Source organism: Malaya genurostris, chromosome 2 (genome assembly GCF_030247185.1).
Source record: "Malaya genurostris strain Urasoe2022 chromosome 2, Malgen_1.1, whole genome shotgun sequence".
NCBI classification, from domain to species: Eukaryota; Metazoa; Arthropoda; class Insecta; order Diptera; family Culicidae; genus Malaya; species Malaya genurostris.
In genome coordinates, this window is record NC_080571.1 from 7246740 (window position 1) to 7269935 (window position 23196).

The window sequence follows — 23196 nt, forward strand, 5'->3', positions numbered from 1 at the left end:
ATGCCATGATATGTAAGTTCCACTTTAGAGTTTAGGGTAATTTAAGGTACTTCCAGAGCCGGTATTCAGGAACCAGCATAACCCAAACCGATTCGTATGGCCATATGACGAATAAATTACAACAGTTTTGAGTCCAACTTTGAAGCTTTTCGAGATTGTCATCTTCTATATCGGTTTAAAAAAAAATCATCATCATGTAATTCGAGAACCGGAAGTCGTAATTGGATAAAATTAATAATTTTGTTGTATGTATGTATAAAATTAATTAATTTTGTATATAAGTTTACTTTAATTTTAATTTTTGTTTCTGAAATTTGATTAGGCTTTTTTTCAGAAAACGATTGAGCTTTGAGAAACGATTTTATACTGGAACCGGAATTCTAAAATCGGTATGGCCGAAGTCAGATAAATTCACCTGAGTAGCTGTATAGTTTACATTTAATTCAAAATATTTGAAAGTCAGTGAAGACATCTTTGAGAAATCATAGCACGAATTAAATTTTTAGGTGCCTTCTGAATCGAAAACTGAATACCACTAAAACTGAAAAAAGTAATTTTTTTTATCGACTATCCGATAAACCTGATTATTTTATGTGGAATAGACATTTTTATACTAATCACCCTGTATCTCCGAAACCGGAAGTTGGATCTGACTGAAAAGCAGAATGTTTTATAGAATCTTGAAACTTTTCATTTGAATCTTAGATAATTCTTAGATTTCAATTGAATCTTAGATCGGTTCAGCCATCTACGAGAAAACACAGTTTTAATTTCGTTTCACATATCATCCTGTAGTTCCGGAACCAGAGGTCGGAACCAAACATAATTCAGGAGCTTTGAAATTTTCCGAGAAAATTGAGTGAAATTATTTGTCACACACGCATTTGCTGATCTCGACGAACTGATTCGAATGGTATATGGATGTTATGTTCTTCCAGCATTTATTGCTGTACGTAGTTTAAAACAATATAATTAAAAAAAAATTCTGCCATCATCTGGTTTATATATGTCATATTCGAACGATTATGTTGCCAAAAACGAGCCGTGCTAAAATCGGTCCGAGGCTAAATGTCATGAAAAAGGATGCTGTACACAATCTTTATGGTACTTAGAAACAATTGTATGTAACAGTGTAAAAAAACGTGTTTTCCGTTGCTCCCAAGCATTTCTTTGTCATACAGTGCTCAAAACTCCTACTGCTGGAATAGGGAGAAAAGTCGTTTACACAAAAATTTCGATATCTCCGGTAAAAATGGACGGATTTTAACAATCTATGGCTTGTTGGATAGGTATTACCGTGCGGAATCTAAGTTTGAAAACATTTTCTGTTTTCAAGGTCAATTGTGACAGATACTGTCAAAAAACTGAAAATTTTGACATAAAACTTCGTATAACTCAAAAAGTAAACATCCGATTTCAAAACCATTCAATAGCGTTCTGGGTGACGGAGAAACCTTTCATTTGCGACTAGTTTGATCAAAATCGGTTCAGCCATCTCTGAGATCTCGACCTCTTAGTTGACAACACACATACAGACACACACACATACACACACACGGACATTTACTCAGTTCGTCGAGCTGAATCGATTGGTATATGTCATTCGGCCCTCCGGGCCTCGGAAAATTTTTTTAAAGTTTGAGCGAATTCTATACCTATTTTTTATATATATAAAAAAAGGTAAAAAGGTGTTCCAACAAAGTAGTAATAGCCGCCAATACCGCAAATACCATACTTGATACTACGTTTCATTGTGGAGATGATTCTTCTGTTTCAATTGATTTTAAAAAATAATTCCAATACTAGTGCTACGATCACTACCTCGAACAGATGTTGTCAGGACTGCGAGACATGCATCTTCTATATTCAGAAAGAAAAAAAAATAACGATTCAGTTTACCTTAATGAATGCTATTTGAAATTTCTCATAATTTATGGCAACATTGTGTTCCACCAGCTATCACACATATCCAGCTTAAGTGCACCTCTAATTTCGATTTTCTTTTCTTTTCTTTCCGTTGTGCAACGATTCTACCGCACCACTAATCACCCACCAACCTGTCGTCATCACTATACTCGAACGCCACCTAACACAGAAGAGCGGGATTTCGTCCAGGCCTCCGGAGGAAAGCACTTTATCGGCACAGCTGGACTAGGTAAAGCACAACTAACAAATGCTATTTTTTGTTTCGTTTTTCACACCCACTCACTCGCACACATTTCGTTACAAGTAAAAAAGACACTGTTTTCCCGCACAATGTATCCAATTGGTACAGAAACGTACCTAGAAACATGAGCAAAAAAAATCTTACTTTTATCCGAACTAATCTACAACACATTCGCCATTATCGAGTGCCCTTCTACATACCGCCGCAGTGCTGAACCGATCCGAAAGCACACGGATTCGGGTCCAAACCAACAGCAAAGCCATCGCTGCCAGAATCGAATTACGAAACAATAGAATCATAAATTAAATGTTGGTTGCTTGGAACTACATCCCGTGCCAAGTATGGCCACGCGGTCAGTGGGACGAATCCGATTCAGGTCTCAAAACGATAACAGGCTCCCTGCTGGTCCCCGGTACTGCGACAGTCCAACCAAGGCGCCGAAATTCGCATTTCGGATTTTCGTTTTGTTTCCGAGTTGTTCTGTTCTTCTATCGGTGGACTTTGCTATTATTTTGTGAACTGTGTACTGACTCCGGTACAAACGAAGAAATAATAAGAAAGTTTACACCATCCATATAATTTGTGTTGAGCTTTTTTCTGCTGCCGCCGTTGTGGGCCCTAACTCTGCAGGAAAAAAAATCATTTGCTCCGTCCGTTGGTCGGATGGCCACAAAAAAAAAGGTAAACTAAGGGAAAACTTTTTGGAACAAGCTAATCTAGGAGTTGTAGTTGTTTTTCTTTTTCATGCTACAATTCCTTTCCATGAAACTGAGTTAAATAAAATGTTTCGAGTCGGCCATTCACCTGCGAATAGAAGAAAATAATGATAGTTTGTTGGAGTACATATAATAATAGCTTTGTGTTCAAATTTATTTGATTGCCGTATTAGCATAATAGAAGAGGAAATAAACAGTAGCAGTAACTCTAGCAAGGTGGTAATAAATTTCATTATTCGAACGTCAGCCGCAAAGTTTCACGATTCAGTTTCTCAAGTTTGACAAAACATTTCTTTCGGTAGGTATTTGATCAACTAACTAGCACATTACAATGCTTCAAGCTGGAAAAACCCATTGTACGGCTCGTAACTTATTTAAACTCAGAACTGACCCAGTTTTAAACTTTTTTCGTGAGCACGTTTGTGTCGAGTTAGCGCTGCATGCCGCAGGGCTAAACGACATCAGGTCAAGTATGTAATTAAGCCGAATACACGAGTCCCGTATGCCACAAGGCCAAACTGCAATTAGGTTGAGCTAGTCCTAAGCTTTTCCTCCACTTTCCAGTGGAGAAAAATGTTCAGTAAACAATTGTATCACTGGTTGCCACCCCCATTGCAATGGCATGAGAGGTTTGTTGCAGTATGATTTTACTGACAATTTTCTCATTTTTCTCTTAATTTGGTGTCATGGCGCAGAATATCAATCTTAGATTCCTTGTTGAAATTCATTACTGAGTACATTGAAATGTACAATGGAGAAGGGATGCTTTAACACTCCTAATACCAAGCCTAAAAAAGTTGGAACGGTAACTTTGAGCTACCATAGCTCAGTTGTTACTTGACCAATTTCGATAAATTTTACACCCTCGAATTTTGTGAAGTTTGTAGATTATTTTAAGTATATCATTATTGGCAATCTTTTAGGAAAAACTAATGAAAATCAGATTTTTCCCGTTCCAAGTTTTTTTTCGAGCTCAAAACGTGCCCTATCTGCATTCATGCGGCACCTGCATCGCGAATCGGATATTGAGAACTTCAACTTTACCGAGTCATAACTTTGTTGTTAGTCAACCGATCTTCAAAATTTGTTCACCATTGGAAGGGTAATACTTCCAGAAATAAAATGCACTGAAAAAATCGAAAAATAGGGTTATCTACCCAAAGTTATAATGAAAACTGTAGATAGATGACCTAAGAAAAGATGTGACTTTTTACTATGATCGTAAATATCTCGAAATTCAAAGCGATGACCTATATATTTTTATACATCATTCGATTGCTAGTGATACCAGCTACAATTTTCGCTCAACTACCTTTCCTGCACAATCAGAAGAAAATATTGAGAAATCGATGAATTTATAAATATATATGAATTTTTCTTTTTTTTCACATGTTTGTATATAACTCGAAAATTAAAGCGATGACATGTACATTTTTTTGATTCAAAATATTGAAATCATTACCAGAAACAATGTATTGATGATCAAAATTATATATCCGTTCAAAGAATCTCAAGAAATTTGGTACAAATACAGAGAATTTGTGTTATTGGGAAAATTTTGCCAAACAACATGAAATCAAAACTTTTAAATTTTATGGCATATATTTTTTTATTATTTTAGTTGGAAATTTAATATAAACAAAATTTACAAAAAAAAAACTGAAACTTGGATTTCACTGGAAATTTTAAAATTTTTAGTAAATAACCTAAAACTCTTTAAATATTTTTGTATTGGACAAACGATCTAAACAATTTTTATGCACAACACAAACGCATTTAATAACTACTAAAATTCTGGTTTTGTTGTAGGTTTGCCGTAGAATCTCAAAAAATAGATAAAAGATCGGAAATTTTAAAATTTCCGAGTTAAATTGCATTGCACAGTGGTCCGGATCCACAATTTAGGGGGCTTTGTGGCTTAACCTTATACTTTAGAGCTATGATGTCTTCAAAACAAATGATCAGTGAAGATAAACCATATGACGATGTACATGGTATTAGGGTGGCTCTTATTATTAAGGTGATCCGAAACTTATTTTCCGGATGTATTGAGATAGAGGACTGCATTTTTCGGCAAAACTTTAGATAAACTTATATCGAGCAGCTTTTCTGAGGACATCATAGTAGTATCTGCAACGGTTTTAGTGTTACAGCTATTTTTAAAGAGCAACTTAGTGTGTTCCTCAAAAAATCAGATTTTTTGCTCTAGCATTTATATTTTTCTCTTTTCGTATAGGTATCTTTGAACATCTTTTAGAGTTTGTTAAAACCAATTTTTTAATGACTGGCGTGTTCAGGTAGCGTTTTCTGAACCGAAGTTATGAGCAAAACTAGTTCAAAAACAGGTTATTTTTAAACTGCTATATCTAACATTGAGGAAAACGAAAAAAATCCGTTTCTTGTATTTGACAAAAAATATTTTCGAGCATGTTTATAAAAAAAGGCGGAGGAGATATTTTTTAAAATTTTTTTAAATTATGTTCATACATTGGATTTTTTCATTGAAAAATATTCGTATCAGTCATTTATTAGCTATATAAGGTATTTTTGTCTTCTAAAGTGTCAAATTAATTCAAGTGCATATTTGGGAAGAAATCGTTCTGCATTCTTCGGGGAATGCAGAATGGTGTCGCTTTTGTAAAATCTATAACGCCTCTCGGTGGTTGGAGGTTCTATCAACCGTGCATTTTGGCACCTGCAGATCGTTCAGCATCCTTTCGGGGATGCAGGACGACTTATTTCTTTCTGTTTTGTGCTGTTTTCCCACCTCACCCAATTCTCAATTCCCTTCCATGTTCCTTTTATCCTTCCCCTCCCATCAGGAAGTTGATGAGAAGCTACGCAAGGCACGAATCTCCAAATAACTAGGGGAACATGCCACTTGAGCCAATTAGTTCTGATAACATAGGTGTAGGGTTCCATTCAGTAAAAAGCATTCAAACGAAGAGGTTGTTTTTCGAGACGAAGACAACTGTAGGCTGCGAATAGATTGGTCGGTAGGTGCAAATCGCAAAGGCTGCTGCAAAGCCAATATTCGGGGCGATTCCAGTTTCATAAGTGCCTGAAATAGTGGAACTCACTTCACTGAGAAATATGGCCTAACCGATTTGAGAACTGTTTCAATTTGTAGGTTACACTAGTTCATGCACTAGCTTTCATGTTTTTCAAAAATCAAACAAAACTGTTTGAAGAATACATTTTTATATGAGAATAAGAGAGATATGAGAAAGGCATCATTACACAACTAGGTGGATAAAAACAAGTTTTACTTAATTTCGTATGATTTTTGTGCTAAATTCAGAATTCTACTTTTTCTAAATTGTTTACTAATAGAAAATTCAAATAATTTTCGAATTCTATACATTCCGAAATAATTCAAAGTTTGTAATATTTAAATTCTAATATTCTATCGATTATAATTGATGTCGTTTAGGATAGCGGAAAATTTAAGATATATTTTTTTGTTCTCGATTGCTAGTAAAACAAAAATCAAGCAATATTTTTTTAAAACTTTAGTTGGTTTCTTTGGCCATGGGTTAGTATATGGAATTCGTATAAATTTACGTTCTATTTCTTTTTGTACAAAGCCATTGAAATAATTTAAAATTTTCGTGTTGTAACAAAATTTATTTTATTAATAGAAACAAATTCTACGTCTCTTTGAAACAGATGAAATTCAAAACGGATTCCAATATTTTCACTTTCATTTGCAGAAACGTTGGAACGCAATATATATCAGAAATTTTGAAATTTTCGATCTTCTATCGAATTTTTGAGATTTTACGGAAAACCTAAAACAAAAAAACCCAATTTTAGTAGTTATCAATTCCGTTTGGGTTGTGCATGAAAATTGTTTAGATCTTTTGTCCAATACAAAAACATTATTATTTTTAGAGATTAGGTATATTTACCAAAATTTTTAAGATTTTCAGTGAAATCCAAGTTTCAGTTTTTTTGTAAATTTTGTTCATAATAAATTTCCAACTAAAATAATAAAAAAATATATGTCATAAAATTTCAAAGTTTTGTTTTGTTTTTTTTTTGGCAAAATTTTCCCAATAATAGAAATTCTCTGTATTTGTACCAAATTTCTTGAGATTGTTTGAACGGATATATATTTTTGATCATCAATACATTGTTTCTGGTAATGATTCCAATATTCTGAATCAAAAAAATGTACATGTCATCGCTTTAATTTTTGTGTTATATACAAACATGTGAAAAAAATTGAAAAATTCATATATATTTATAAATTCATCGATTTCTCAATATTTTCTTCTGATTGTGCAGGAAAGGTAGTTGAGCGAAAATTGTAGCTGGTATCACTAGCAATCGAATGATGTATAAAAATATATAGGTCATCGCTTTGAATTTCGAGATATTTACGATCATAGTAAAAAGTCTCATCTTTTTTTAGGTCATCTATCTACAGTTTTCATTATAACTTTGGGTAGACAACCCTATTTTTAGTTTTTTTCAGTGCATTGTATTTGTGGATGTAGTACCTTTCCAATGGTGAACAAATTTTGAAGATCGGTTGACTAACAACAAAGTTATGACTCGGTAAAGTTGAAGTATTCAATATTTTCTATGCGACGTTTATGCCAAAGGAAAGAAAATTGGAAAGCAGATAGGGCATATTAGGCGCGTGAAAAATACTTGGAACGGGAAAAATCAAATTTTCATTGGTTTTCCTTCGCCAATCGTCTGCTACAAAGTTTTGGAATCAATCTACGAACTTCACAAAATTCGAGGGTGTAAAATTTATTGAGATTCGTTGAAAAACAGCCGAGCTAAGACAGCTCAAAGTTACCGTTCCAACTTTTTTTGAGGCTTGGTATTTGGAGTGTTAATGTGCATGATAGTTGCAAGAAAAGTGGTAGTGGTCACCCGTTGATTTTCAAGCTCACACGAATCGAAAAACAACCCAAATTACACACTTTCGAGTCACCAGAGCGGTGGTAATAAAAATAACGAAACAAATAATATAAATTATGGTTCTAATCAAGCATTGAACTTATTGAATGTTTTCACCCAGATACTTGCCGTAGGGAACTTCCCTCCAACGCATGAATATAGTTTTACGTTTAATTTATATGTAAAAGCCTTCATAAGTGCCCGGGTTGGCAGTTCAATGCATAGGGCGCTGATCTTACAAGCCAGTTTTCGTATGTTCGAGCTCCGACCTGGAAGGATTCTTAGTGTCAGTAGAATCATAACATCAGCCATCGAATGATTCTGTACGCTAAGAATCGACTGCGAAGTCTGTTGAAACAGAAGATCAAATTCCACAAACGCTTCATGAATGAAAGCATAACGGAAGAAAATTTCAATCAGCTCTCAGATGAACTTTATCGATGTGCATCCGGTCGATTTTATTCAAGTATGGTAATTTTCTTCGATTTCGTCTATTGGAAAGCGCCTCGATTTTTTCTAATGCATCAACTGAAACACTGACAAAATAATCCAAATGCTGGTTTTTTTTTTGCTTTATATTTTATGTTTATTTCGTTTCTGGCACACAGAAATTGGTTCTCATTTGAATAAAACCAATCGTTTCAATACGAGGAGAAAACAAGTGTTCTGAGCTTGCATGGTAAAAATTTGAATTTATTTTTTGGAATAGCAACAAAAAAGATAATTTACTTATAATCCTAGCGAATAATTAAAAACAAGTTGTATTGCAAAAAACATTTAGGTGTCGTTTTTTTGTAGCAGCTTGCGATGAACACTTTCCCAAACGAACCGAAATCAAAACCATATAAAGAAAAATGTATTGTGGTGTATATGAACGCTTCGATTTACCAAAAAAAACCTATTAAAAAACCGTGTTGACAGAAAAATTGTTTTTGACTGTCATTTAGGAATTTGGTAACTCATGGGTATCCAGTTTGTGCAAAGTGCACACGACTATTTTACTAGCTATTACGTTTCCTCTTAGACTCAACAGTGAATTAGCAGATTATGTGGGAATGCTAATGCCACCTCGCTGGTCAATAGCATTTACTTTACATCTGCTTAACGAATCATGTTGGAATTAGCAGTCCTGAATAATCTGCTAATGCGCTGATGAATCTAAGACGTAATGTTATAGTCGGTCGTTTCATAATTTTAAATATATCTATACACCGAAACCTCCATTTACGAACTAAACGAGGGTTCGTAAAAAGAGGTAGTTCGTAAAAAAAGTTTACGTTATTTGGGATTTGGTTCGTAAAAAAAGTTTACGTTATTTGGAATTTACTTCGTAAAAAAAGTTTTGTGTGGTTATTGTGGAAACCGCGCATCATATGTTTATTTTCGGAACGGATGTGAAGAGTAAGTGCAAGGAAATGATGTTTGGGCTCATTTCAAAATCCAAGATGGCGGCTTCCGGTTTATTGAGATTGCCTAAAACCCCAAACAATATGGGTATCTTCGGAACGGAATTGATGAGTAGATGTCGGAAAACGATGTTTGAAATGGTTCTGAAATCCAAGATGGCGACTTCCGGTTTGTTGATATTCCTTGAAAATCCTCACAATATGGATATATTCGGAACGGAATTGATGAGTTTCAAGGAATATCAACAAATCGGAAGTCGCCATCTTGGATTTCAGAACCACTTCAAACATCATTTTCCGACATCTACTCATCAATTCCGTTTCGAAAATACCCATTTTGCAAGGGGTTTCAAGGAATATCGATAAACCGGAAGTCGACATCTTGGATTTCAGAACCACCTCAAACATCATTTTCCGACATCTACTCATTAACCCCGTTCCGAAAATACCCATATTGTATGGGTTTTCAAGGAATATCAACAAACCGGAAGTCGCCATCTTGAATTTAAAAACTACCTCAAACATCGTTTTCTGACATCTACTCATCAATTCCGTTCCGAAAATACCCATATTGTAAGGGTTCTCAAGGAATATCAACAAACCGGAAGTCGCCATCTTGGATTTCAGAACCACTTCAAACATCGTTTTCCGACATCTACTCATCAATTCCGTTTCGAAAATACCCATTTTGCAAGGGTTTTCAAGGAATATCAATCAACCGGAAGCCGCCATCTTGGATTTAAGAACCACCTCAAATATCGTTTTCCGAAAAGATGATTTTTTTGGAAAAAGATACGCTCAAAGACAGGACTCGAACCTGCGTTCTTATGCATTCCGTGCATACGCGCTGCCATTTCGCCACTCTGAATCTTGTTTTAGTCACTCTAAAACGCCAGACAGACATAGTAGAACGTACATCGAACATGGTCTACATCCTGGCCGTCACCCGATCGATACCTTACATCCAAACATCTTCTCTGTCCATCAAACACTAGTCTTCTCGCTTTATACCTATTTCTCCGATCAAGCATTGAGTAGGAGAGTGTATGTTATTTATAATCGCTTGTCACCTTCTTTAATGGTGCCAGTCGCTGACTGGACATCGTATGGATTTCTGTACAATTGGCTTAGTTTTCGAGTCTACCCCATTCAGAGAAAGTAACTAGTTTGAGTACAGTCTCTGCGTGGTTTTTTAACAACTTTTCATGTATGCCATTTAGTTCATCGAACGACAAGTAATAATATCAAAAAGGAGGAAGCAATAGTTTGATCATACACAATTGTATTGAGTCAACCATATTTAAAATTTATTTTAAAAAATTCAATAAAAATGTTTTACAAATAGAATTTTCTTTACCCAATCATTAAACAGTAGCAAGTTTATAACAAAAGCAGCCTCCGCAACAAGTGTTGATATAAGTCCGGTCTTGTTAGTAGCTTGATAACAATTTTTTTAATAATTTAAAGAAGAAAGAAAATTTTTTTTCTGGTTGGGTAACTTATGCTATATTCACAAACCCATTTTGACTTTGATTTTACGTTTCGACTTTTACCCATCAGCCGTTGGGTTCAACAAAAACTGCTACGCACTGATGAGTCGAAGACGAATCGTAGAAACAAAGTAAAAATTTTCTAACAATTAACAAAAAGAGCAACAGTTCAGACATGATACTTTGAGATGTAACTGTTGTTCAATGTTCAATTTATTAATACAAATGTATGTCCCGGATCAAGCTAAGACTTAATTTTTATTTTGATAAAAATTAAAATGACTTTCGAAGACTCTGACCCGTGGCAACTCGCTATTTCCTACTCTACTAATTCTGATAACAAAGGTTCTAGCTGAAATGATTGTTTTAGTTTTGTATAAAGAGAAGAGCGATCGAGAGGTCTAAATATACCACTAGGTCTTAACAAAAAGCGACTGGATCATCAACAACCAAGGAATTTACTCACACAACACTAAATATATCCGATCACAAATCAAATCATTATCTACCACATAACCATTAACAGCTGAGTGCACTGTTCATTGAAAATTTACAAATTGGCATTGTTTCATAACTTACCTCATAAAACAATCATCATTGCAATACGCTTCAGTAATAGCAATAACCCATTTTCGAGTCAACGGAGGAACTCGGCTAAACAGCTATCACATACGCACATTTCCCACTTCGGTACACAGACACTTTCCCAAGCCCAACCAAACCACAGGCGATAATTGCAAGTCGTAAATTTTTCACACAGACCAACACTTTGACTCCGTCACGTCATACGGGCTGGACAGCGGTAGTGGGCTGACCGGAGGCGCTGTAGCCTCTCCCGTTTTATACCCTCGAACGGTGGATAATTATTTCAAATTATCCAGTCCGTTAAACGCCCCAATCCACGCCAAATTGGATGGTTAATGGATTGACGATGGTCAAGAGAGATGAAAGTGATCCCACGCGGAATCGGCCGGTTAACCTAGTTCCAGTGTGAGTGAAAGAGAGAGAGAGACAGAGTGAGAGAATGATGAGGTTATAATACCAGTTTCAATAAATCGTTATGAAACGCCAACGCAAGGAAACATTCCGCACGTATGCAATTTATAATGCTTCAGTAGGTTAATCCCTTTTGAACTAGTCCTCGAATGTTTTCGAATCCGGAGCAATGCGAAGGCGTATCTAGTGAAGGTTCCGATTGAAGTCATATAATGAATAAGCTAAGCTGAGACTAAAATACTACTTTAAACACTTAAACAAGAAACAGACATTTCTGCTACGTAACTCTCTGTGAAACTATCCATTAGTTGGCCACAAAGAACATAACTCATCATAGCTGCAGCGTGATTCGTGACCACCGCTGTCAGCGTAAAATAAATCTAATCCTGAATGTTGGCTAGCGTTGGTTAGAATATTGTTTACATAAATCATAATCACATTGGACCAATCTTTATTGATGGCTGTTCACCCGAATTCCATTAATTGTGCAGCGGTTTCTGTTGCTTTGTTGAGAAAATTTGTAATTATCACAGTAATGAGTATGCGGGAGTATTTTGCTAGACCGAGCAAATAGCGTTCGCTACTGAAAATTACTCGCATTTCCAAAACGTGACATGATGACCGGGCAGGGAACCACTTTTTCCCTTCACTGATCGAATGTGTGAGAAAAAAACGTCAACATTTCGAGCCCTTCTACTACCCGGCCACTCGAGCTAACTATAATTTCTGCCACGGTGGCTCTACGCTAATGGGCTTCGCCGTGACACTACACTGAAAGCTCATTTGTGCGTAAAAATCCCAACGGATTTAAACCATCCCGAACGCCTCCGGCCGCACCCTCTGGCCAACTCTGAAAGTGTCCCGTTCGCCCATTATAAATAGATTATACATCGCAACAAACATGTGTAATTCGAGCTCCCATGTGTATTTCGGAGTATTTCGTAGTGCGCTGCTAGTAGCTGTAATGGAATCCAATATGTTTTTTGACTGCGGAAAAAGTGAGTCAAATCCCCATACACAACAAAAACTGAACCCGTAGCTGCTCGATATAATTGCACTGTCACCCGTTCTCGTGGTGGTTTACAGCAGCCTCCACGCACACACACACCCCTCCCTGCTAGCACACACCGGCAGCAGCATTTATCGGGGTCGGATTCCTTTTTTATTTTGCATGACCGGCCATCCTACACACGGCCACCGGCAACTGCAGGGTAAAACGATTTTTAATCGAATTATTTATGGACCAGAAAACTTTAAAATTTGTTTAACCAATTTATCAAAAGCGCACTCTTTGTCGGTGTGTATGTGTGTATCGTTACCGTGGCGCCTGTGACTCTCCCCGAGGGCCAGATCGGAGGTCACTAGCAAACGTGTGCAGTAGCGGTAGAAGATGCGTTCTAGTGGACTTTTTGTTTCCGACATCGGATCTTCCCACCAAACTGAATTCACCCGGACAGAGTGAGCGGCCGGTGGAAAGTAACGGAAAATGGAAGGGTTAGGAGAAAATTTTGCACAACAGTTGGTTCACACGAGCGACCATGGTTAAACTTGGACATAATGGAATTTGAGCGAGTAGCTTAAGTTGAATGTTCCTAGAAAATGTTTTGTTAATAAATATTAATTGAATAAAATGCAGTCCATTTAAGGACAACAATTAGTCCGTGCCATGGACATGTTTCAACCACACGGGAATTATATTGCAAAACATTTTACTGAGACAAAAATTGGAAAAGGTTTCGAGACAAGCTTTCACTGAATTCACATGCTTTGGTCTATAAGCCTATATAAATTGTACCACCGCTTTAATACCCATTAGCCGTGTTTTACTCGGGACGCTCTTTAAAAACATTTCTATAGGGAAAAAAATTTGTTCAATATTGGGGAACGGGTATAGGGTGATGTGTAAGTCGATGCCCACCTGGGTTCGATTGCCAATCCCGCACATAAGGTCAGAGAGGTTTTCTTAATGACCTCAAGGTGTAAACCTCTATAATAGTAACAAAAAATGCTGTTCAATATTCAGAAACAGTCGAGCTTTTTATTCACATTTTGTTCCGTTCACCACGATTTTTTCACGGTAAAGCAGCTAAAATGTAAATGAAATCAATCATCGTAGGGGTCACCCTAAGAGTCACCAGAGAGCATATTAGTATTGCAAAGAAATCTTTTGTACTTTTCGCGGTTTTAATGCAAGACAATGGAAACGAGTCTATCCCAGGGAAGGTTTAATAGAAATCCGCACAATTCGAAACACGTAGGATGTTGTTTCTTAAAACTATATCCAAGTTATCAAAAAACAATGCTTTAATTAATTCAAACATCATCATCTCAATAAACCATCCATCTTCAAAGTACATAGAAAGACTGGGATTTATTATCTAGAATTTTAGGAGGACCTCCAACAGACTTGGTATACTGGTATGAGGTAAGCGTATTTTGTTAAAATGAAACAATAATCAATTCTTTAACCATTGCTTTCTACACCCCTTGACCATCTTTCTGATAATTTCTAGATAGCACATCAATAAAGACTGTCCCAGAAAGTATGGACGCACTTTAATTTCGCTGTAAATAATTCACAAGTGTTAGATATTCAAATTTTATTCAATATACTGATAATATTAGACTACAACAACAGAATATTATTCTCAACATTTGCTACTTAGCCATTGTAGACTAGCTGGCGCACCTTCTTGCGAACGTTCCTCATTAAATTCCGTACAGACTTCTTGGCGACAAGTTTTGACACTTTTTTCCAATCTTTTTCGAACTGTTGAATGGTTTCGGCTGCCGAGACATGTTTCCTATGATGTGCCTTCGTTAATGCCCAAAATTCGTCAATTGGTCGAAGTTGTGGGCAATTTGGTGGATTCGTGTCTTTTGAGACGAAAGTGACATTTTTGGTAGTATACCATTCTACCGTTGATTTCGAGTAGTGGCAAGAAGCAAAATCTAGCCAGACCACAACAGGATCCTTGTGGCTTCGAATCATGGGTAGAAGTCGTTTTTGTAAACATTCCTTGATGTATATTTCGCTGTTCATTGAAGCAGTGGTGATGAAGGGTATCTAAATTTTACCGCAGCTACAAATTGCTTGCCAGACCATAGCTTTCTTACTAAATTTTTCGACTTCAATCGATGTCTCGGACTGGTTTAACATTTGCCCTTCTCGCACCGTATAATATTGTGTTCCCGGCAAGGATTTGTAATCGAGTTTCACGTAGGTTTCGTCGACCATGATTCTGCAGTTCAAATTTCCAGCAAGAATCGTTTTGTACAGCTTTCGAACCCTCGGCCTGATCGATGCTTCTTGTTTCGGACTACATTTTGGTTGTTTCTGCTTCTTATAGGTTCGAAGATTCAAACGTTCTTCAGCACGAAGAACATTTGACTTCGAAGTGCCCACTTTTTTGGCCACATCCCGAACTGAAACCTCCTTCTTTTGCTCGAACGCCTTCAGTATACGTTCATCCAAGAAGGTTAGCAGGACCTTTTTTTGACCCGTTTTCGGTTTATCCTCAAAGGTGTTATCCTCACCGAACTTCCTGATTGCATTTCGCACGGCCTTTTCACTTACTCCTTCCATTTTTGCTATCTTTCTCAGTGACAGTCCGCGCTCTGTGCACCATTTGTACACAATTTTTCGACGTTGTTCTGCGGAAAGTCCACGCATTTCGAAACAAACTAATGAAAACGAATAAACAACTGCACAAGTGGTTAGAGAAGAGTGTAAACAACATGGCGCAGCCATAAAAATTGACAGATTCTGAACCATTGGGAAATGGCAGCGGTTTTTGGTTGCGTCCATACTTTCTGGGACAGTCTTTATTGTCTCGTTCGTCACTTGTGTCGCTTACAGATACGATACTTTGATTGAGATCGTTTTGTCGTTTTTCCGTTACAAGTAAACGACTCGTCAATACATAGTAGTGCTTGTTGGACCCCTACACAAATAGTGACTTTTCCTTACTTGAGTCACAGAGAACAGACATCCAAGAAATTTATTGGTTAAAATAAGCAAAGCGATCACCAAGTAACAATTAACCTATAAAGGAACTCGCATCGCTTGTGGTCTCTTACCTGCACACAATTATAATTCATGCATGCAAAATCGTACGCAACAGTAATTCTAACGAATTTTTACTTGCATGCTTTACACAGGTTCCTAAAAAAAAGTGTAAGAAGTGTATCGAAAATAAGCTATCCACATACATTTGTGTTCTACGCATGCATTTGTGATGGTTTTTTATGCTCAGATCACAGCATGCTGTGCGTTTGGCTGTCAACTTTCGTTTGTCTATTTGTTTGTGCGGTTGAAATTCTGCATTTTCAAAATGTCGCGTATTGAAAAGAAAATGAAAATTAAGGTTCTGGATACATGGCTAAGTGAGAAGGGTATTACTATGCGAAATTTGGCGAAGCGATTTGGAATTCATCATGCCAGTGTTAAAACCATCATTAATAAGTTTGGGGAACACTATTCTTTGGATAAGCTACCAGGAAGAAGCAGAAAACTCGATTCTACCAACACAAAACTGGACCAGAAAGTGGTATCTCCAATCATGAAAAACAAATATCAATATCAATGCGTGATTTGGCCAAAAAAGCAGGAAAAAGTGTCGGAATGATCCAGCGTATCAAGAGGCGAAATCAGCTGAAGACCTACAAGAAACAGACAATCTCGGAACAAAGTGTAGAACAGAAGAAGCGAGCAGCAACAAGGGTCCGGAAATTGGATTCGCGTCTTTTGTAGTATCCGGATGCATGCGTTTTGATGGGCGATGAGACTTATGTAAATGACGACTCAAAAAACCCTCCCAGGTCCGCAATACTTTGCTGTCGTCGTTGGGGAGGATGTGAGCGATGCGGACAGGTCGATTCAAGTGGAGAAATTCGGTCGAAAGGTACTGATATGGCAAGCTTTATGTTCCTGTGGTTTGAAGTCAACCATTTTCTACACTACCGGAACTATAAGTGCCAAAATCTATCGATCTGATTGTCTCCAGAAGAGATGGCTGCCTTTATATAAGAAGCATAGTATACCTCCACTGTTTTGGCCGGATTTAGCGTGAAAAAAATGTGTGGATAGCTTATTCTCGATACACTTCTTACATAAGTTTGGATGTATGTTCTCTGTGCGTGAGTGTTGCTCGAGCTAAATTATCATAAAAGGAAACAGTCTGTACACAAGCTGGAAATTTTCACTTGTTTTTGTACAAAAATTGTGCTATGATGTACGTTTTCGCATGAGATGTTCAAGTAGACTGCTTAACGGTGCAATTTAAATTGCTAGGCAACAATAAATTGCAGACGAAACTATAAAGCACCAAAAGTTTTCAATAAATAGAAAATGTGAAGTATTTCTACCTTTTACTAGAGAAAGGAAATTGAATGGATAGAAAATCCAACTCAGCTCGATGGAAAGTGTCTGTAGGCGTGAGGGTGATTATATGCATCTTTGAAGGATTTACTTCCCGCTCAATTTTCTCGGAGATGGCTAAGCCGATTTCAACAATCTTGGGCTTATTTAGAGGGTGCCATTAGATCACTAATCAAGTTTGAAGGTCAAATCGACGGAAGTGTTGAAGCACACTTTTGTGAATTATCATGATCGTTATTAAAATTATTGCATTCAGAATTTTCTGAAAAATTAGCCCTATAAAGAAAACCTCTAGGTAGGTCAAAAAGTGGGTTTTAACGCAATTAATAACACTTTTATGTCACTCTATGGCTTCTATATTGAAATTCACGGAAACTTCAAGTAATTCATGCCTCAGAACACTTCTCCTTTTAAACTTGCATTGACGTAACTACGTATCCGGGTTTTTGGTTCTCCATACATGGTTGAATATGTGTATGGGGAGCTAAAATTGAAGGATATTCTATCGTTTCTCGCCCCAAATGTGGTAAGGAGCTATAGTCAGAGGGGTTCATCGTTCCTCCTGGAGTGAGTGAATCCTTTCTGTAATGACCTTTAAAGGCGTTAGCAGATTGTTTGGCATTTTAAACGCGGTGCCAAATTCACTTCTGCTCGTACATTCTGCATTCTTCCGGGAATGTAGAAGGGTGTCGCTTTTGTAAAATCTCTAAATCCTTTAGGGGGGTTGGAGGTTTTATTGAATGTGGATGCAGAACGATTTGTTTCTTTTTGGTTTGTGCTGTTTTCCCACCTCACCCATTTCACAATCCCCTTCCACGTTTTTTTATCCTTCACTTCCCATCAGGAGAAGCCACGACAAGGCACAAATCTCCAAATAACCAAGGGAACGTGCCACTTGAGCCAATTTGTTCTGATACCTGAAACTCATTCATTTTTAAAACATTTTTAAAACAAAAATCAATGTTTTCCTTCTACTGCTAAAATTGCCTTGCCAAATCATTAATTTTCGAATCAGAATTTTTTATTACTACTTGCGGAACCGGGAAAGCTACTAACGCTGTTCGCTGCAGTATATACTATTAACAAGTGTTGGACAAACAACCTTCCATACTCCCTACCCAATTTATAATTGGAACTGGTCTGCAACGGTTTCCAAGAAACTAAAAAATAGATCAGTTCTTAGGATGTTTAACGTATTTTGCATTAATAAAGGCTTGGAATTTTCAACATCCCTAGCCCTACAATTCTGAAAACCGGAATTCCGGAAGTTGGATTCACTTTAAATTTCATATTAATACATGATTTCATAAGACCTTTCTTAGAATTCAAGTTAGTGAAAATTAATTTAACAATTTCTAAGAAATCGAAGTGAGCTTTATTTTCTTTAGGGTTTTCAACCACCATTTCCGGTATTTCCAATAACGGAAAGCGAAGATCGGTATAATCAAAGTCGCTTCGCTGGCCATCAACTCACGAGACCTACATGTTAGAAAAGTTTTAGCTCAGTTTCGATGAGTTTTTATATTCCTTGCGTAGTCACCTAAAAGACGTTAGAATTTCATTAACATTTTTCACATTTTAATTTCAGAACATTTTAATTAACAATTTTCACATTTTTGATCCAGAACAAATTTCAAAGTAATCTATGAGATCATAAAATCTTTTATTTAAATTGAAATGTGTAAAAATTGATCTCACCGTTTTTGATAAATCAAAGTAAGATCCATTTATTTCCGGTACTACCGGAAGCTGCCAAAGTTAGTTTGTTTGACCATTAGCAAACAAGATTTGCCAATTAGAAGATTTTGCTAACAAATTGAGAATCTATAACTTAGATCATGACCACTTATAATTAAAATATTTTTGAAATTGAAATTGTGTCCAGTAACTCCAGCATCGGAGTGAAATTCTGGAATTTTCTAATGGCATTTTTTATGAAAAACACTGGTGGCGTGGATTGCTCTGGTTTAGCACTTTTGAGCAGAAATGGCAATGAAACACCGTCAGAATATTGCATTTCTGCTCGAAAGTGCAAAATCAGAGCAAATCGGCTTAGCCTTCTTCGAGAAAAGTTAGTGAACATTATGTAATTTATTTTTTTACATGTCATCCTGTATTCCTGGAACCGAAAGTCGGAATCGAATAAAATTTAGCAATTTTGTATGGCACCAGAAGACACTCTGCCTAAGTTCGTCAAATTTTAGTCATCTTCGAGATATTGAGTACTCGACAATGTTATATACATACATATATACACACACATACAATTATTCAAAAATCGATTTTCACAGTGATTGCTCAGCCTTCATCTGTAGGGAACATGAAATTTCTGAAACGATGTTTTAAAAATGTTCGAAACGCCGAAATTTTGTTTTATCTCGGCATTTTTTTTGTTTTGTTTTGCAAGAAGACGACTTTCTTAGCCTTTTCGATTTGATATGAAGCTTTAGTTTGAAATTGCAAAATTGTAAGAGATAATACAATTTCTCGAGGGTTTATACATTTCGTAGATATCTGACGCAAAAAAGTCCGATTTCTGAAGTTTCACTACAATTTTACAGCATCTTTACTTAAAGTCAGAGTTGGGTCACTCGAAAACATTGCTAAAATCTTATTCTTTCTTTGCTCATACTTTCACTTTCAGTTATTTGTTGTTCTTTTTTCGATTTTAGATTTTTTAAGCTTCAAGTAAATCGCTTTTTCGAGCCAGTAAACTCTCTGATCCCATGTGCGTGGTTGGGAATCAAACCCAGGTGGGATGCGTCTCCTGCGCGAAAAGTAAGAAAAAAATCCATAACCGTTCTATTAACAGAGATAAACTCTCTTGCTTGAGAGCTGCTTCAACTTCCCCATATGCATCGTAACAGCAGCTCACGTTAGCTTGGCTTCATTACTATGCGTTCATAAAAATATATCAAAGAACACTGTAACAATATATGAATATGAATCATAACGGAAATCTCAATATGACTGCAATAACAAAGACGAAAATTTCCGTGATCGACAACGACAGATTAAAGTCTGGTTTAAAAAAATATATTAATATGTGTACGACATAATAAAAACCTACTAGTATTGATTTCAAGTCGTATTTCTGTTCATTTTAAAGATTTCGCCTGTAATTTGAACTCAACAAGCCTTTTGCAGCCGCATTAGTTATTTTCCTGCCAAGCAGGTGCCCCTCAGACTCATTTGACAAAATCATTGCATTTCAAACTATTTATTTTTCAAATCGCAAGTAAACTACAGTCATATAGAATGAATGCTTTTTGTTGCAGTCGGTTAAATGAAATTTAACAGGTTTCTTCTAAATTTGGCGCGGTAAATATTATGGTGTAGTTGCTGTCAAGAGGGTAATGTAAACAAAATACATGAAATGGCGTTTGCCGATGGAAAAGAATGTCACTATAGTTAGGCCTGAGCTCACACACCATATTTCGAGAGGGCTTCTACAAATGGAAAAAAAAATATGTCGCTAGGTTCCGTGTATCCTGACAACAGACCAAAAACACGAACACGAGCGCATTTCGGAAGCGGGTTTGGCCTTAGCGAAGAAGATTCGTTTGAACTGTTCACGTCGCCCATTAACCATGATGCTCTTTTTCAATGGACTGAGTACTTTGAAGCGGCCGAGAGAGTCTTAATTTGTCGAAAAGGTCCTGGCATCTATTTGCTGACATAATATCGTGTACTACCCCGAATTATTGCAGCATTATTGGAGAGATAAAAAGCTTCATTGATTGCTAATCGGCCAATTACTCATCCACTCACCTTATTTGCTCGATTTGGCTCCCTAGCACTATTATCTGAGTCCAAATCTCAAAAGATGGCTTTTGCTCACGCGACAGACTATTCGGAAATTTACTTTTCAGAAGGCATCAAAAAATTAAAAACTCACTGCAATAAGTATATCGCCCTAAAGCGGGACTCTTCTGTTTTCAAGGTTTAAAATAATCAGAATTTAAATTGAGGTTTTGTGGAATTATTTTCTCGTTTTGCTTTATCTTCAGAAATCAGCTTAGTTAATCACTTTTAACGATTTAAACTCTAGTTCCCAATAGCGCTTTAAATATAAATTTGAATTTAATACAAAATCAAAGACAAGATAATCTATAACTGGACATACAAAAATTGTTGGTAAGTATTCTCGCTTCTGAATTTTTACTTCTGAGAAGCAAACCTCAATTTAGTTATGGTGGAACCATAAGTGAATAAAAAACATTGTGTCTTATTTTCCTACGTGAAACCCCGTAGTAAGATGTTTTCGAGCCCTGAAAAAGTTCCATTTCGAAGAAAAATTGGAATCACTTTCCCCTTTTTTTCCTGGTAATACATCAAACAAAAACCAGTTGAAATGGCAAATTTATTGGCAATATATAATTTCATACTTTCTTTCCACCCATAATAGGGACACAGCGTTTCGGCAATCGCACGAACCACACCGGAAACACGTTTGCCCTCTTCTTTATTCGCTTCGCGGAACAAATAAAATTGATTACGATCGTTGGTTTCGGATCGTAAAATATGCTACGAAGGGCGCCTTTTTTTTAAAAGCACTGTTTAAAACCACATCCCATTTGGAATCGATTTAAATGGAACCTGTTGAAAAACCAACCGTTCTGAACAGTCAGCATTCGAAATGAGTCCCAAGATGTTGGTTAATTTCGTCAATCTCAGAGCAGCTTTTTGTCCTAGAATAAATCATATCATCCCAATATGGTCCCCGAAGACACCTCCAATCTATTTTCACGATTGCCTTCAATTGCTGCTTTCATCATACGTATCCATGATGGCGGATTGAATGATTGAAAGCGGCTTTCCACTCTCGTAATCCGATCTACCACCGACCGTCGCCAGCCCACTTCCGACCACGGTTTCGGACTTCTCTAATGCTTGTGTAGGTATAAATCACAGCAAATCAATCATGTCAGACCGCAGGCAAAACCTTAGCCGAGGACAATGTGTCGAGCCATGAATAGCGCTTTCACTTTATGACCGGCGTGTGATAAAATTGGACGGGCGGTGGTAGAGCGGGGCTGTAACTTGTGTTGAAGAAAATTAATATCATCTGCAAACAATTTGTAACCATCACGTGATTGTCGTCTCGTTTTACCCTTCCCTGCATCGTGGTCCGCAGTAATCCGCTTCACTGCAAAAGAAATCACAACAATAGTAATATCAATCGAGGCCAAATGTTTCTACTACCAGCCGTTGCTTTCCTCTGTCATCTGTTGGCAGTGGGTGGTGAAAAAAAAAACTTTTCTCGTACACAGTTGGTGAAATAGCCACATTTCCCACAAATATCGACAAGAGTGAGTGTGTGTGTGTCTATGTGAGGGTTAGTGTGCGCCCATGTAAGCATGTGAAGAAGGTGGGAGGTGTTTGGGCTTTCGGTCCGTAACAGTTATGATGATTTCCGTTCACTCCTTTTATTCAAAAACACGTCGTGGGGAGGCACCCGCAAAACAAACCGATGTGGAAAACAAGAGGACTTCTCGGTCGGCAGCAGCACTGGTGGAAATCGAACCCCGGAGAGACCGGAGAAACTGGAGAGTAGAAGTAAAATAGCAATCAACTCGACGTAACACTTTTCGACAACGGCTTTTGTTACTTTTTATCTACCCAACAGAACTTGTGGGATTAAATTTGTTTCGAGACTAGAGAGCGATTTAATCAATGTATGGAATGTGCAGGCAGCCTTGTGGGGTTGGAAATAGAAGTTTGATATTGGCTTTACTGCTAGTTTTCGAGCCCAGCACAGAGTACTTTAATTTACATCAAATTGAATTTATGGGAAGATTCTTTCTGCGTTGCATGAAACAATCTCCTTGGTTTTCAACAACTTGTGTCTACTGTAACACTGTTATGAAACATTGCAGTCATAAATATTGAAAGGAATCTAAAACTCATTACTATTTTCAGCATCATTTAAGAGGTTGCATATGCTCCTAATATATTAGAAATTACATTCTTCGAGCATCGATTAATTTCCTTGGATTGTTGCCGTTTACCACATCACACAATAGATGGCAGTCGCACAACATAGATGCATTTTATTCAATTCTATAGTCGATAATTGAATTACTTTTGAGCTGTTGAACTGAAACAATCATGAACATGAACA

At 36.9% G+C, this 23196-nt stretch overlaps 1 protein-coding gene across 5 annotated transcripts in view; it reads left to right on the top strand.

Annotated features, from left to right (window-relative positions):
- The window catches only part of LOC131431647 (uncharacterized), a 499018-nt gene that overhangs the window by 394580 nt on the left and 81242 nt on the right, over positions 1-23196 (top strand). For 4 of the 5 annotated variants that reach the window (XM_058597479.1, XM_058597480.1, XM_058597482.1 and 1 more), the window contains one exon: positions 2096-2155. The exons of the other annotated variant lie outside the window; for it this stretch is intronic. In XM_058597479.1, the coding sequence (XP_058453462.1) occupies positions 2096-2155 (60 nt within the window). The remainder of the gene's footprint in view (positions 1-2095; positions 2156-23196) is intronic. 5 annotated transcript variants of the gene reach the window in all.